Source organism: Molothrus aeneus, chromosome 3 (assembly GCF_037042795.1).
Source record: "Molothrus aeneus isolate 106 chromosome 3, BPBGC_Maene_1.0, whole genome shotgun sequence".
Lineage (NCBI taxonomy): Eukaryota > Metazoa > Chordata > Aves > Passeriformes > Icteridae > Molothrus > Molothrus aeneus.
The window spans coordinates 54,593,541-54,607,912 of NC_089648.1; the positions used below are offsets into that span (position 1 = coordinate 54,593,541).

At 38.7% G+C, this 14,372-nt stretch overlaps 1 protein-coding gene across 1 annotated transcript in view; it reads left to right on the top strand.

Annotated features, from left to right (window-relative positions):
* SYNE1 (spectrin repeat containing nuclear envelope protein 1) overlaps positions 1-14,372 on the top strand; it is a 288,590-nt gene that overhangs the window by 132,740 nt on the left and 141,478 nt on the right. Inside the window, exons 50-57 of the mRNA XM_066546958.1 lie at positions 582-873; positions 1,586-1,758; positions 3,225-3,534; positions 5,342-5,506; positions 6,911-7,267; positions 10,622-10,758; positions 11,712-11,889; positions 13,925-14,107. Of these exons, the coding sequence (XP_066403055.1) occupies positions 582-873; positions 1,586-1,758; positions 3,225-3,534; positions 5,342-5,506; positions 6,911-7,267; positions 10,622-10,758; positions 11,712-11,889; positions 13,925-14,107 (1,795 nt within the window). The remainder of the gene's footprint in view (positions 1-581; positions 874-1,585; positions 1,759-3,224; positions 3,535-5,341; positions 5,507-6,910; positions 7,268-10,621; positions 10,759-11,711; positions 11,890-13,924; positions 14,108-14,372) is intronic.

A 14,372-nucleotide genomic window follows, 5' to 3' on the forward strand; every position in this document is an offset into this window, starting at 1 on the left:
GAAACACTCAGTCACTCCCTATGGCCTTGAGACTGATGCAAGACATTTTGGTTTGATGTAAATTCCCTCTAGTCATCAGGTATCAGGAAGGGTGATCAAGTAGATTGAGATTAACTGAGGCTGTATAAACCCAGCTTTAATCCCTTTTACTGACTCTTGTACTGAGTCTGAGTCATTGTCTCATCCTGGACAAATGACCTTTCTGTCATGCCTTCCTACCTGTCCAAGATTAAGAACTTCTTAGAAGCTTTGGCAGGTACAAAAGGGTTTGGGTTCATATAGAAATGGAAAGCTTGACCACTGAAAAGAAAAGGTAGCTACTAAGGTAGCTTTTAATTTAAATGTTTGTGATCATCCTGAGCACCAAAATTCTGCAAGAAATGGCACTCCACACAAGAAAAGATATTAATAGGTACACGCTGCTTATATTCTTTCAGTCTCTCCTAAGTAATTTTTTCAGTTAACTGTGAATTCTTATCATTGGGTGAAGTAGGTGTTATGTCAGCAGCCTTCATAACCTCTGGCAATGGCTATAATACTTCATGTTTTCTGAAACTTTTGGTGTTATTATTTTCTTTCAGGGACTCTTTTGATCAGCTCTCCCAAACGGCACAGACTTTAAATGAAGAAGGCCATGGTGCAGGGGGAGAAGTACGTCTGGCTTCTCAACATCTCACCAACTATCAAAACATGGTCAAAAATGTCAAGGAGAAGCTGAGGACATGTCAGCTTGCACTCCAAGAGCATCTCATTTTTGAGGAGGCATTGCAGAGTATGTGGTCATGGGTGAAAGAGGTCCAAGATAAACTGGCATCATCACAGAGCACTCTTGGAAGCAAAGCCACCCTGGAAAGACGATTGACACAAATTCAGGTAAAGAAGGATAGATAAAATAGATATTATGCATCAAGATTAATATTGGGTGTGGGCCACTTCAGTGGGAAAGGTGTATTTTTATAATTTGTTCTTTCAATAGTTATGAAGAAGAGGATCAGAATTCAAGGTTATCTTGAAAAATGGGGATGGGAAGTAGAAAAACAGGATGAAGTTTAATGGAAACAGATGTCAGGTATTACATTTCATTAGAAATAATGAGCTATGAAAATGTATATGCAGGTCCAGAAAGCTTTCTAATAGAGGGGAGGCCTTGGAATAATTGACAGAGTCTCTCTGTCATGGCTGTGGTGTGTCTATCACAGGAGGTCTTCGGGAAGAGGTTAGATAAACAGCTAATAGGAGAGATTAGGGAGAGAGAGATCATTAAGAAATCTGCCATGGGCTTTCCTGAGGTTTCTTCTAGCTATTACTGTGCAGTGCTTCACCTACTCAGTATCTGCTGCAATGTGAGCAGTATTTTAGGCTGACCAATGCAGTGAAAAACCTGTATAGCTGTGGGAAAAACTACTGGATCACTTGCACATGGCAAGGTACAGGCCCTTAGAAGAAAAGGTGGCCAGGAATTCCTACTGGATATGACTGTCAAGGATGGATGAGCTCAGAGAAGATGGTGTTCACTGCTGAAAGAATAACAGCTCTCATTTCTCATCAGGTTACATTTGATATTTTGACCTGTTTTGCCTCACAGGAGATCCTCTTACTCAAAGGTGATGGTGAGGTTAAGCTGAACATGGCCATTGGCAAAGGAGAACAAGCACTTAAAAGCAGCAATGAGGAAGGACAAAAAGTGATACAAACTGAGCTTCAGGCACTGAAGGATGTATGGAATAACATCATCAGTACCTCAGTGAACTGGCAGAGGTAAGAATCCCTGAAAAACACAGGTCAGACCCTGCCATCTTTGCTTACAGAGGATGATGCCTTACAGCATGTGGAAGTACATTCATTCATTATTGGTATGTGAGGGGCAATTTGCATTATCAGGGAGAACCAAAATTGACTGGGAAAAATACACAAAATTGCCTGGAAAAAATATTATGAGTTGACCCTATCAGATGAATCAAACTTCATATGAGATGGTACTTCATTTTGATTTAAAAATTAATAAAAGTCACACCAATTCATACAACGAAAAATCTAGAAAGCACTTTCTGAGTTTTTGAGCCTGTACTTTGGCAAGACCAAGAACATGTGACAGATATTTATCTACGTTGTCCATACATAACCCAGGAAACGTTTCTCAATTCTGTTTTTCATTATGTTTCTTTGATTTAAAAAAAAATCCTAATACCAACTCCAAATAATCTTTCTTGCATATTAAGCTGATTTCATCTCATCTTGACATGTGTGGAAATGGAAAGTTTTTCTTACTGCCTGTGTGAGATAACTTTATACATCTGAAGGCCTCCATTATCTCTGTTCTATGACAGACTTATGTTTCTCAATTTCTCTGTGGTAATACTTTCTGGGTCTCTATCACACCTGTTTTGCTATTCAAGAGATTGAAGACTATCACCTGTTTGTCTACATTTTTTCTTAAAGTAAGAAAACTGAAAATGGTGCCACTTTCTTAGCTGCACCAAAATTGCAATTTTAATAGTATGTAGAAAGTTATAGTGGGCTGTCTTAACGATGTCACTCAAATATCACCCAATTTTTATCATAAAATATTTTTTAGATTAGGTTAGACCATGGTATTTCGAAGGAAAATCTTACCACACCCTTGTCTATCTGTAAGTCCCATGAAATGAGAATTACATTCCTCAACATGAATCCCAGAGAGGTATGGTGATCTACTAGGAAAAGCAATATATAACAGAAGGGAATATATCTTATAAATTGTAAATGAGTCTATAGATAGACTCATTTACAATTTATAAGATATATAGTCTATAGGTTTGTTCTTTCAAAACTTGCCAGAATATCTCTTAATTGACAGTAATTTCATAGGCTGCTACATATTTTATTGCTCTGATCATAAAAAAACTCCAGTAATGTTCCATATTTTACTTTGCTGAACAGACACTAAAATGTGCTTTTTATTAGTCTGAGGCAGATAGATTGCTCATGTAACCTGTAATAGGGAAGCAGCAATGTTGGTTGCACAAAGGGTCCCAAAAGCTACAGGAATTCTAAAATAACTTGGATGCAAGTTGATGTAGGAAACAAAAGCAAGATGGAGAAAAAAGGTATCTTCTAAACCTATTGTATATGGCTACGGACAGTGTAACAATTAAGGTATAAGCAGCCTCTTTTTTTTTCTTTTTTTTTTTTTTTCCCAAACTGTTTAAAAGTTCTCATCTGCACTTTGTTTCTTTTAATGTAAGCTGCCTAGATTCCGTCATTACCCAGTGGAATGACTATCTGGAAAGGAAAATCCAGCTGGAACAGTGGCTAGAAAATTTGGATCACAAAGTGGAACAGCCTTTAGAACCACAGATTGGTCTGAAGGAGAAGTTTGCTCAGCTGGACCATTTCCAGGCTATTGTTTCTGAGATAGAGGATCACTCCGGTGATTTACAGCAACTCATTGGAAAAGCTGTGGAACTATATGAAAAAACAGAGGATGATTCCTTTGGAGATGCAGCTCAAGAAGAACTAAAAACACAGTTTAATGATATCACAACTGTAGCCAAGGTAAGATAAGTATCTCCATTTCAAGTAAGTTAAATGTTTGGACATTTGTATATATAGCTAAAAATCTTTGATTTTTGTAATTTTTAGTAACTAAAGGATTGACTGTGAATAATCTTGACTGTGAATAATCTTGAGTCTAATAAAAACATTGAATGAAGTTTACTAAAATTTAATGGAATGCAAAAATGGTATTGAGAGTTGAAATTGCTGTGGTTATAATTTTGGAAAAGTGAAGGCCATATATTTTGTTCCTAGTTTCAACAGTAGAATACAATAGTATTTTTTATATTCTGACATATTTATTGTAATCTAATTCTTTTCATTCATTCCAAGCGCTTTTTTTTTTCTTTACCTAGAAAGGGAAGAATAAAATGCCTCCCTGAGCAGGAAACATACTGTCATAAAGATAAATCCTATTGTCAGAAAGATTTATGCCCATATTTTGTGGTGTTTCAAGCCACTAAGCACTGCACATGCTATACAGGTATTCTGTTTGATTTCTAAGGAAAGATATGTGAGCTTACTGATACCTTCTGCCAACCAGATCATGAGAGTGAAACGTCTTGCCTCCACGCTCTCCTTGTACTGGTGCTACATTTTGATGTGAGCAATGTACACAGGGATGCATGGTTTCCTTTCCTAGGAGTCTTTTGCTTCCCTAGGAGGCTGTTTTGGGTAGAGTCAGGTGCATGTGGACATTTTCTTACTCTGTTGCTGCATAAAATGCACTGAGCTATAAAAACGTTGAGAATTTGCTTTAGGTCTTCTTTGTTTAGCTAGTAACTATCCATTGTCTAGTTGACAGTGACACATTCTGAAGGATTATTTCTGATGGATATTTTCAGAGGGAACAGCAGGTCTTGTTAATCTAACTTATTTTTTAATAGCATTTGTTGAATGTTTAGTTACTCAAACTTTAAAATAACTGACTTTAATTTGGAGGTAGTTTAGTTTGAAACTGGGTCCAAGAAACTTCAATCTAGATTACAGTATCTACACAGGGGTAAAAATCAATTTGATTAGCTCATTTCACTTTTGGTTAGTTTTGATAAACATTCATTAGTGCTATCTCAGAATAATATAGTTTACTCAGTCAGACCAAAGGCAAACCTCAACCACTGTACTCTTTCACTGTGTCACAGTAAGATAAACTGACCCCACTCGAAGCTTACATTAAAAAGCTAACATGGAGCCAGGAAGCAGCTGCTTCAGGCAGTTGTGTCAGGGAAGGCATACTCTTTCTGCAGGGTAGGTGGCTGATGTGATGGTCGAAGTAGGACTCAGCACCAAAAGATCATTTTGTGCTTTTGGACAGCCAAAGTTTTTGTTTGTGGTTTTCCTGTGGGACGTCTCCATGACTCTGCTTAGCATTTGTGGAGACTCGGAGCTTCTAAGTAAGAGCTGTGTTTCTGGCAGCAATGCTGCACCCTGGGAGTGCTCATGGGTGATCTACAAGACCCTCTGGGGTGTACTGGGAAAAGCATGCCAGAGTGACGCAGCTGCAGCATTGATATCTACTAAACCATATATTAGACTATTTAAAAGTTTATTTTTGCATCCATTTTCAGAAGGCTATTGCTCCAGCAGAAAATCCTTCTCCAGACCAACCCAAACCAAACCTTTCCCAGTTTCTCAGTGTTTCTCAGTCTCTATTCTGATGCCACAAGCTATAACCTGTTCACTATTCAAGTGCATGCTATGGAGTCAAACCAGCACTTCATGCTTAAAGCCAGCATAGTATTTAAGTACTTCAATGTAATGGTCTTTCTTTGTTTTTTGTGGTTTTTTTTTTTCATCTGATTGATAGGAGAAAATGAGGAAAGTGGAAGATATTGTGAAGGATCATTTGCTTTATCTGGATGCTGTGCATGAATTCACAGACTGGCTTCATTCTGCAAAGGAAGAGCTTCACCGCTGGTCAGATGCATCTGGAGATACACCAACTATACAGAAAAAGCTGGCCAAAATCAATGTAAGTGAGCATTCGTGATTTCTTCTGCAATTCAGACCCTATGCTTTAAAAAAACCCCAGTCAAACAGTTGTGGGATCTTGCTTTTTTTCCTTTGAAACAGTGATTACATTTCAGTAATGTGAAAGCAAGCTTTCCAAGCTGTGCTTTGTTTTCGACTCCCTTCTCATATTAACAGATGGTGTAAAAGTATAATCAGACCTAAGTTAACCACGGCACACATGGAAACAATTTGCAAGAGCGGAAGCCCAGTGGCATCACAGAAGAATGTGGCTTAGCTGATTAATGAATACTTCTCTTTCCTCATCCCTAAATACGCTTTCTCCATGAGCAGAATTGTCTAAATCAGAGACAACCTTTCGTGCTTTGCATGAAATGGAGATGTGTAAAGCAGCACAAGGATTGTCCCCCTCAAACATGGTAGAAATATGTGAGTTGTCTCCCTGTGTATACTCTCCTTAGCCTGGAACCTATTCTTAGCCATCTGAGTGCTTAAGAAATTTGCCTCTTTCTGAGTACAACACTAAAGCAGGCTACATGTTTTGCCCATGCCTGGTGTTTACATTCAGATAATCACGCTAGCAACATTTTACTCTGCTCCTAAGCATGAGAGAGTGGGACAGCGAACTTAAATGCTAGATGAAGATTCAGGATCCCCAAGATCAAATTACAGATTTTTGTACATTCTGGGGTAATTTTCAGTCTCCTTTGTGCTCAAACTCCTGATCTGTAAAATGGGAAAGGGAGGATTTAGCAGCATCTAGTTCATTAGATGAACAAGAGAAGGTATAACATTACTGTAGTGTTTGGGGTGGTATTTATACATTCTCCAGTTTCTTAAGCAGAAAGGTCCCAAGATTGAGGTGTCTGAGATTGAAATAAGGATGCCAGAGAAAGAATTTAGCTCTGAAAACAAAACCAAAACCATACACTCAGAAAAAAGAAAAAAACAAACAAACATGTTCAACTAATTCTGGCACATCACAGGTCACAAGCAGGCTGAAAACTGCAGTTCTGTTTCTGAGACTGCTGCGAGCAGCTACACACCAGCATTTCTTACACAAGAGATCACAACAAAACCTTCATGTTCCGCATCTCAACCTAAATAGTATTTTTCGTATCTAAAAATACATCTAATAGTATTTTTCGTATCTTCCTGTCTTCCTCTCCAAAGCTGAAGACAGTTTCAGAACCGCTGTTGAATCCCCGCAAGGACCGCTGTTGACTGGGTTTTACTCCCCCTGCTTCCCAGACCGCTGCCTTCAGGGAGCCGCGGCTCGGGGCGCTGCGGGGCGCTGGGGCCGGGACGGGACAGGCCGGGCCGGGACGGGAGGCGCCCCCGGGCAGGCCCCGCGGCTCTGGCGATGTGGCGGCCCGCGGGTTACCATGGCAATGTTTCCCCTCAGGAGCTGGTGGAGTCCCGGCAGAGCGGCGCGGGCCGGCTGAGCCGGGTGGAGGCGCTGGCTCCGGCCGCCCGGCGCGGCACGACGGCGGGCGGGTGCCAGCTGCTGGCGGCCGAGATGCAGGCGCTGCAGGCGGACTGGCGGCAGTGGGAGGAGAGCGCCCGCCGCAGCCAGGCCGGCCTGCGGGACGTGCTCAGCCAGATGGCCCTGTCGGAGCGGGAGTTCGCGGCGCAGGCCGGGCGGCTGGAGGAGGCTGTGCGGCGGCTCGCAGGGCAGCTGGCCACCTGGGCGCAGGGGCTGGCCCCCGCCGACAGCCGCAGCACGGACGCCGAGGTGGTGGAGAGCTGGCGCAAGGAGAAAGTAAGGGCATGTCTCTTTTCCTAGCGGCGTTTCTGCTGTAGATGTGTGGTCACCGCGGGCGGGAAACTTCCGCCAAGCGGGACTATCCAGTGCATCGTAAATCAGTACTTGCGGAAGGCATTTCTGTGAAAGCCCGACTTTCCAAACTCTTTGTGTTACCGTGATCACAGCGAGCGGTGTTGGCAGAACACGTCCCTCCCCTTGGCCTCTGCTGTACCAGGCTTAGCAAACGCTGCCTGGATTTTAGGTGTTAAACCCAAGGCTCGCCCCTGGGAGGAAGCCAAGGAGCTGGCACACCGACTCTGGGCTGCGCTTCCAAGTTGCTCAGTGGTTCGAGCCAGAGTAGCATTTGATGGAGGAAATGTGAAGCTTTTCCTAAAAGCCAAGTAAGAAACTGGTGCCATTAAAATTTGTCAAGAATGTATTTGGCATATACTTTCCTTTTCTTGAAATATCCTCTATGTTATGCACATTGAGATCTTGCCCAATATGTAAAGAAATTAATCTGGAAATGGGTCTAATTCCTAATTGCTTTGCTTTGGAATGCAGTAGAATTGAGAGAAATAGAGGTTGTTTCTGTTCCTGATTGTCTCCTAGCAAAAGATTCCCATGTATATATCACAGCTCCTCCATGTAAATGTATACACATATTTGCAACAATCAAGATACATGTTTGTATCTCAACTACAATGAATCACAGATGTTGATGAAAGATACAGAGTATTTATCTTTCTGTGCAGCGCTGTAGTAAAGCAGTTTCAGTAGAGGGGGAGAGGTGTGTATTGCCTACTTTCTGACCCCTTGACTGCAGTCATGTTCAAAAAAGCCCCAGAACACAGCCCTTTTCTGTGAACTGAGAATATTGATCTCCTGCTGCAGGGTCTGTGCCAAGTTATTTCTGTATCTTCTTCTTTCACAGAATTCCCTGCTTGCTTGAGTGCCATTATGTGTCTGTAGGAGTAACAAAGAGGGCATTAAGATGAAGCAAATAATTGTACAAATATGAAAAATGTTCCATATATATGTGTTTTTAAAAAGGAAACAAAGCCATGGGATTGTAAGACACCAGGCATTTTTTATTTTATAAATGGAGAAGTATTAAATTGAAAGGCTATTGCTTTTATTAGTAGTATATATAATATGTACGCACTGTAGCTCTATATAAGAACACTCAGATTAGACAGTTGTAAAGTTTGGCTAAGGAGGAAGATGCAGAAGCAACTCATGAGCTAACTATGCATAGCCCCACTATGCAATTTTATTTATAGTTAGAAGAAATGTGACAGTAATCTTCTCATTGTTGGACCCCAGGGAAAGGCTCTATTGTGAATATAAAATAGTACTGCAGTTTCCATTTCTATTGTCTCACAGTGATTCTGTTGCCATGTTAGCCAAGGCCACAAATTAAAAATGCATTTCCTAATTCGTAGAATTAGCAAGATCATTCTGCTACTCTGTTATACTGAAGCTCTGTTCCCTTAGGTATGTGCAGCATTAGAGCAGCAGATTTTGTGCTTGAAATTCAGCAAATTATTTTTGTAATTGTCAGATTCAATATTAAATCCAACTGGCTGCAACAGTGATATCACTGTATGGAAAAATGCCATGGTTAAATTTATCCTGTTTTGCAAGTTATTGCTCCTGTTTGTTAGTAGGCTGTGCCTAAGGCTGTATGTAATCAGAATAACCTCCTAGTAGTTTTTGAGGTAGGTTATTTGAAACTGAAAGACTGTGCTGGAAACAGGTGGTTCTAACCTTGTGTTAGTCTTAAGAGATGTTTTCTTTGCATAAAAAAGGGGTGGTTAGCAATTCATTATGGTGATTCCTGCCCTTGGCACTCTGTGGATATCCTGTGTTTAGGTAATGTCCATTGTGGTGTGATTTTTAATGCTTTCCAAAAGAATAGTTTCAGTAGTTTAACTGTAAGTAAAGTAAGCAAAAAGTATTTAGTGTTTTTTTCTAAGCATTATTGCTCTTACATAATTACTTAGTTCAAATGCTACTTTATATGGCACTGAAACAAGTGACTATTTCAAGTATCTCTTAATCATGACTGAAGAGATTTATCATGTATGAGTAGCTCAAAGAAGATAGTCCATAATGAATAATGTAAATCGGGGCAGTCCTGTAAATCTGCTGCAGCAAAATATCATTTGTAGTTTTCCTCGACATTCAGTTTTGTGCAGAACTCATTACAATGTATATTTTTAATCATCCTCTTTTTTTTTTCTTCTGAATATGTATGTATAAAAATATATATATATACTATATATATACATACATATATATATATATATACATATAAACTATATATATATTCTTACACACACACACACACACATATATATGTATTATATATATATATATATAAATATAAATATATATATATATATATATATATGCATTTTTAGAAATGTGTTTTGGGGGCATCTTTATCTCCTACTTCCAGGTCCCTGTTCAAATCTATCTTCACCTTCATATGATCTGTTTCTCAAGTTTATATTGTAAGTTTCTTCCAGACTGGCACTTTAGCCAAACTATTCTATACGTGCCAAATGCTCTGGTCTGCGTGCACTGCAGAACCTCTGCTGTTAGCCTGAGAGGAATGTCTGAAGAATTTAGTTCCTAGTGAGGCGAGGAGCCAAGTCTGCACTGCTCATTATGCTGGAGTAGCTGGCAGGATTCTGCAGTGAAGATGCTGTGGACATCATCAAGCACTGTTTTTGTTGGAGTACTTATCACACCTCTCCTTGTGACGCAAGCCAAGCCAACAAAATCTCTTTTTTTGTTTTGTTGGCTTAACTGTCTCCAAGGCACAAACCGTTCCAGTGCATCAATGACAGGCAGTAACCCAGTTACTCTGACATGATTGTGAGCAGCTGTACTTTTAAAATATGATGTCATGTGTGAAAAGAGTTGAATCTAATCTGTTAAAAAGCTTTGTGCATAAATTAACTTTCTGGATACAGCTCAAAAAAATTTTAATTGAACCTGCTGAACTCAAGTCAACAGGATAATTATATTTATATGAACACATATCATTTGCTATTCTCCAAATGTATGGACTTTTATGTCTGTACAGCTAATTGACAATGCTGTTGCTTTATTAGAATGAAATTTTTATCTTAAAATGGGCTTCAAGAATATTTCGAGCTAAGGAAGTTGGGGCATCCAGAAATTTGGTCTCTAAAAGCTCATAATTTCAAACAAGGTACTGTAGACTTGATAGCTAAAATATTCTTGAAATTAAACGTATAGATCTTAAATTAATTAATTTTAATTCTGATAAACTTTGATTAAAAAGTTGTGGCTTTTTTATGTTTACTCACCAATATTTTTCATTTATTTTAACAGGAAACATTGGATGCTCTGGTAAAGTCTGAACAAATGACAGATGAGATCAAAACTCAGTTGAATGATCTTTGTCGATTTTCCAGGGATTTAAGTACTCATTCTTCAAAAGTTTCAGGGTTGATTAAGGAGTATAACAGGTATGCATTCATCTTGTTTAGAATTTATCTCGTGTGTGTGGGGGGGGGATGATGAGCTGTCTTTAAGGGAACCATTAATTAGAATTTTAGAACTAGAGACAGACATACGCAATAGTTAGAATCATTATTTTGATTTTGGTGTCAACAAAAGTTATGCAAAGCAGTAATTTGAGTTTTTTGAAATTTTTGCTTTCTTGAATCCAGGCTGTGCTACTAAATTCAGCTGAATCTAAATGTACATCTATACCTGATGTATTACAGGAGTCCTTGTAAAAAAGTGAGGCAGTAATATGTCTTATTTGCCTGAAAGAAAATTAACTATACCAGCTAGTTCAGATATTTTTCTTGATTTTGTCCTTCATACTATTCTTCTTTGTTTAGTTGGTTTCTTGAAGCAGGAACTAGCTAGGAAAGGTAGCATTTGCTCGCTTGCATTCTCTCAAGTCACTCTGATTTACTTTGGAGTATGACACCTGCATTTCAGACAGAAGAGTCTGTTGTTTCTTGCAGGAGATTTCAACTTCTGGCTTCTGTAACTGCAGGAGGATGTGATTACTCAGATTGATCCTTTATAACCTTGTGGACTTAACAAAGCCACGAAAGTTAGAATTTTATTCACTGTAGTCCTGCACCATCTCCCTAGTGAGAGAAAGAGGCTTGCAGAATACATTGATGCTTAGGTGCACTGAGTCACTCTGTGGAAACACTTGTACCTGTCATATCTGTGACAGCTATGTCCCAATTTACATGCTTCACTTTTGAGAACTGAAAGCTTCTAATGGATTTCCTGGTGCCTCGGTTAAGTGCATAAATTTGGTAGGAGGAATCCAGGTTAACCTACCCTTACCATTGTGTTTCAGAGAACAAAATAATAGCATTGTCACCTAACAGAGTCCTGCCCTTCCTCCCTCCCTCCCTCGCTTTTTTCTTCTTCCCTGATGTGATAAACCCAGCCTCTGCCTGCAAGCCTCAAAAGGATGTCAGAGCAAAGAGCAGATCTTGCAGCAGAGATTTCGGACGGCTTTCAGGGACTTTCAGCAGTGGCTGGTCAATGCAAGAGTCACCACTGCCAAATGCTTTGACGTGCCTCAAAACATCAGTGAAGCTTCAGCTAGTCTGCAGAAAATACAGGTAACTTTATAGCAGTAAAGTACTAGTCTGAGGGAGACCAAATCAATTTCATGTACAGCTCAGATTTATTTCTTTGATTAATTACTGCTTTTGTTAATGTTGTTATTGTTAACACTAAAGGTGACTCATTGTAGAGAAATAAACACTTTTTTTTCTATTTTGTTTAGTTTAATTACTGGGCTACAGTTTGTAAGTAGTTATGTCATAATAGTTTTCCTTGCCTTGTTTCTTTTTTATAATGTGAGAAAAATGTGTTTTAGTTGGGAGAGTACTGTAAATCAGAATGATACCAGAATGGAGTCTTAGTACCTGGAGTTATTTCACAATTAAGTGAATACTTTTCATCATGTATGAAATTGGAGCCCTTATGGTACAAGAGCAGAGTTAAATTATAAGCAGTAGGAGCAGGCATTTAAAAAGAATATTTTTTACATAAACATGAAATAAGCCCAAACAGTTCTGTGGAAAGGAATGACAGTTGAAAGTATATTTTAATAAATCAAATGAAAGAAAGTTATTTTATTAATAGAACATAGCTATCATTTTAACTGAAACTAACAAAATGAGAATTATTTAATGAGGCTGTTATACCTTTAGTTAGATAGTATAACAGAAGAAATTTATAACTGTTTCTCAGAAAACACCAAAAGCCAAATCACCTCTTCCTCATTTTGCTATATTCACTTTCCTTTGCTTAAGGAGTCCATATAATGCTGTCTTGATATATCAAATATTTGACTGCATCATGTTGAGAATATCTTCAGAAGGGGGAAAAGTCCTGGTAATTTTTTGAACTAAATATAAATGTTTTAGGAAGGCTGGGTTTTTTTTTCAACTGTGGGTTTCTTTTTTTAAATCACTAAAGCCCCCTCATAATATAAGACCATACCTTGTTCTCCTTCTCTCTGAAAGCTGCCTTAGATGAAATAAACTTTTTTTGGACAGCTTTAGGACTTCTAAAGATGTCTTGCTAACCTGTATAAACCTAAAATTTTGTTTTTCTTGAAAGTTAATGTTCTGTCTGTTAGCACATTTTACATCATTAAGTCACCAATATGTTTCATTTTAATATAGCCAGGATTTATAGTCCAAGTATCTCTAAGTTAACAGACCCTTTGGATTCTCCAGTAAGACCTCTCATGTGACACAGAATCATAACCTGACCTAATAATTTTGGTATCAAGCCTGTTACTCCTGAGCATGGGTGTAACCTAATGATTATGTGTATTACATAATCATGATAATGTAATACACATAATCACGATAATAACAGTTTAAAATATTTCTATATAAGACTACTAAATTTCTTTGAGTCCTAAATGCTGACAAAGTTTTTTAATAAGTTACAAAGAGATTATTCCAATAAATTGGAATTTGGAATAAATTGGAAACAATCTATCTGTTTCCTCACATTTCTGTATAATTCTTGTACCTGCATTTTTCCACACACTTATTGCACACCAGCACCATGCAAGATTTCTGTGAAGACTAATATTTCTAAACAGGGAAGGTAAATTAAGGATACAGAGGCATAAATCACACAGATTGGACATTGGTCAGGTTCTGAGCATCAGCCCACACCACCACATGCTCATGGCAAGTCCAGCACAGCTGGAGCTTGCCCATGGGCAGGGGTTTGGTCCAGTGTGTGCCTCTGAGGGTGTCCCTGTGTTATCTCTGTTAGGATAGCAGTTCCCTGAAATGAAACTTTTATCACTTTCTGTACTAGAGGTATTTGAGGGAATATATTACCCAACTAAATCAGTAGTAATTGTCTCATGAAGTACAGAAAATAACCCTAACCCTAATCCTGGAGTCTTAATATGTGTATTATTCAGACACTTTGATTTCTGGATCAAGTAGCTGTTTTCTCCAACTCCCATCAATACAAACAATATTGAAACGAATTTACTGAAAATACATCAGCACATTAGCAAGCAGAAACAGTAAACCCTCATCACTGATCAATTTTCTAGTAGCTTGACTTTTTGGGACTCAAAGTTCACCAGTTAGCTTTTTTTATTACTATTTTTAGGAATTCTTATCAGAAAGTGAGAATGGGCAACAAAAGCTAAACCTGCTGGCATCCAAAGGAGAACTACTGTGCTCTGTTTTACCAAAGGAAAAGGCTAAAGTTATCCAGGACAAATCTGCTGCTGCTAAAGAAGATTGGAAAAATTTTATCGCCACACTCCACGAGAAGAAATCTGCATTGGAGGTATTGAACCAGTCACAGTGAGGAAAGACTGGATCTAAATTTCCTCTTTGCTTCTATTTCAAACAGCACAGTTTAGATGTTGTGTATATCTGTGAGTGTTTACCATGTGACAGAACTAAGAAGTAGATGCTTTCAAGAAGTCTTACTCTTTTGCTTGCATTTTGCTTTTGTTTACTTCTGCTATCTTTATGACCTGATTTCACTTTAATGTGGTGTTTCATGCAGAAGGGTGTTGTTCAGAATCAAAGACAGCAGTTCCTGAAAT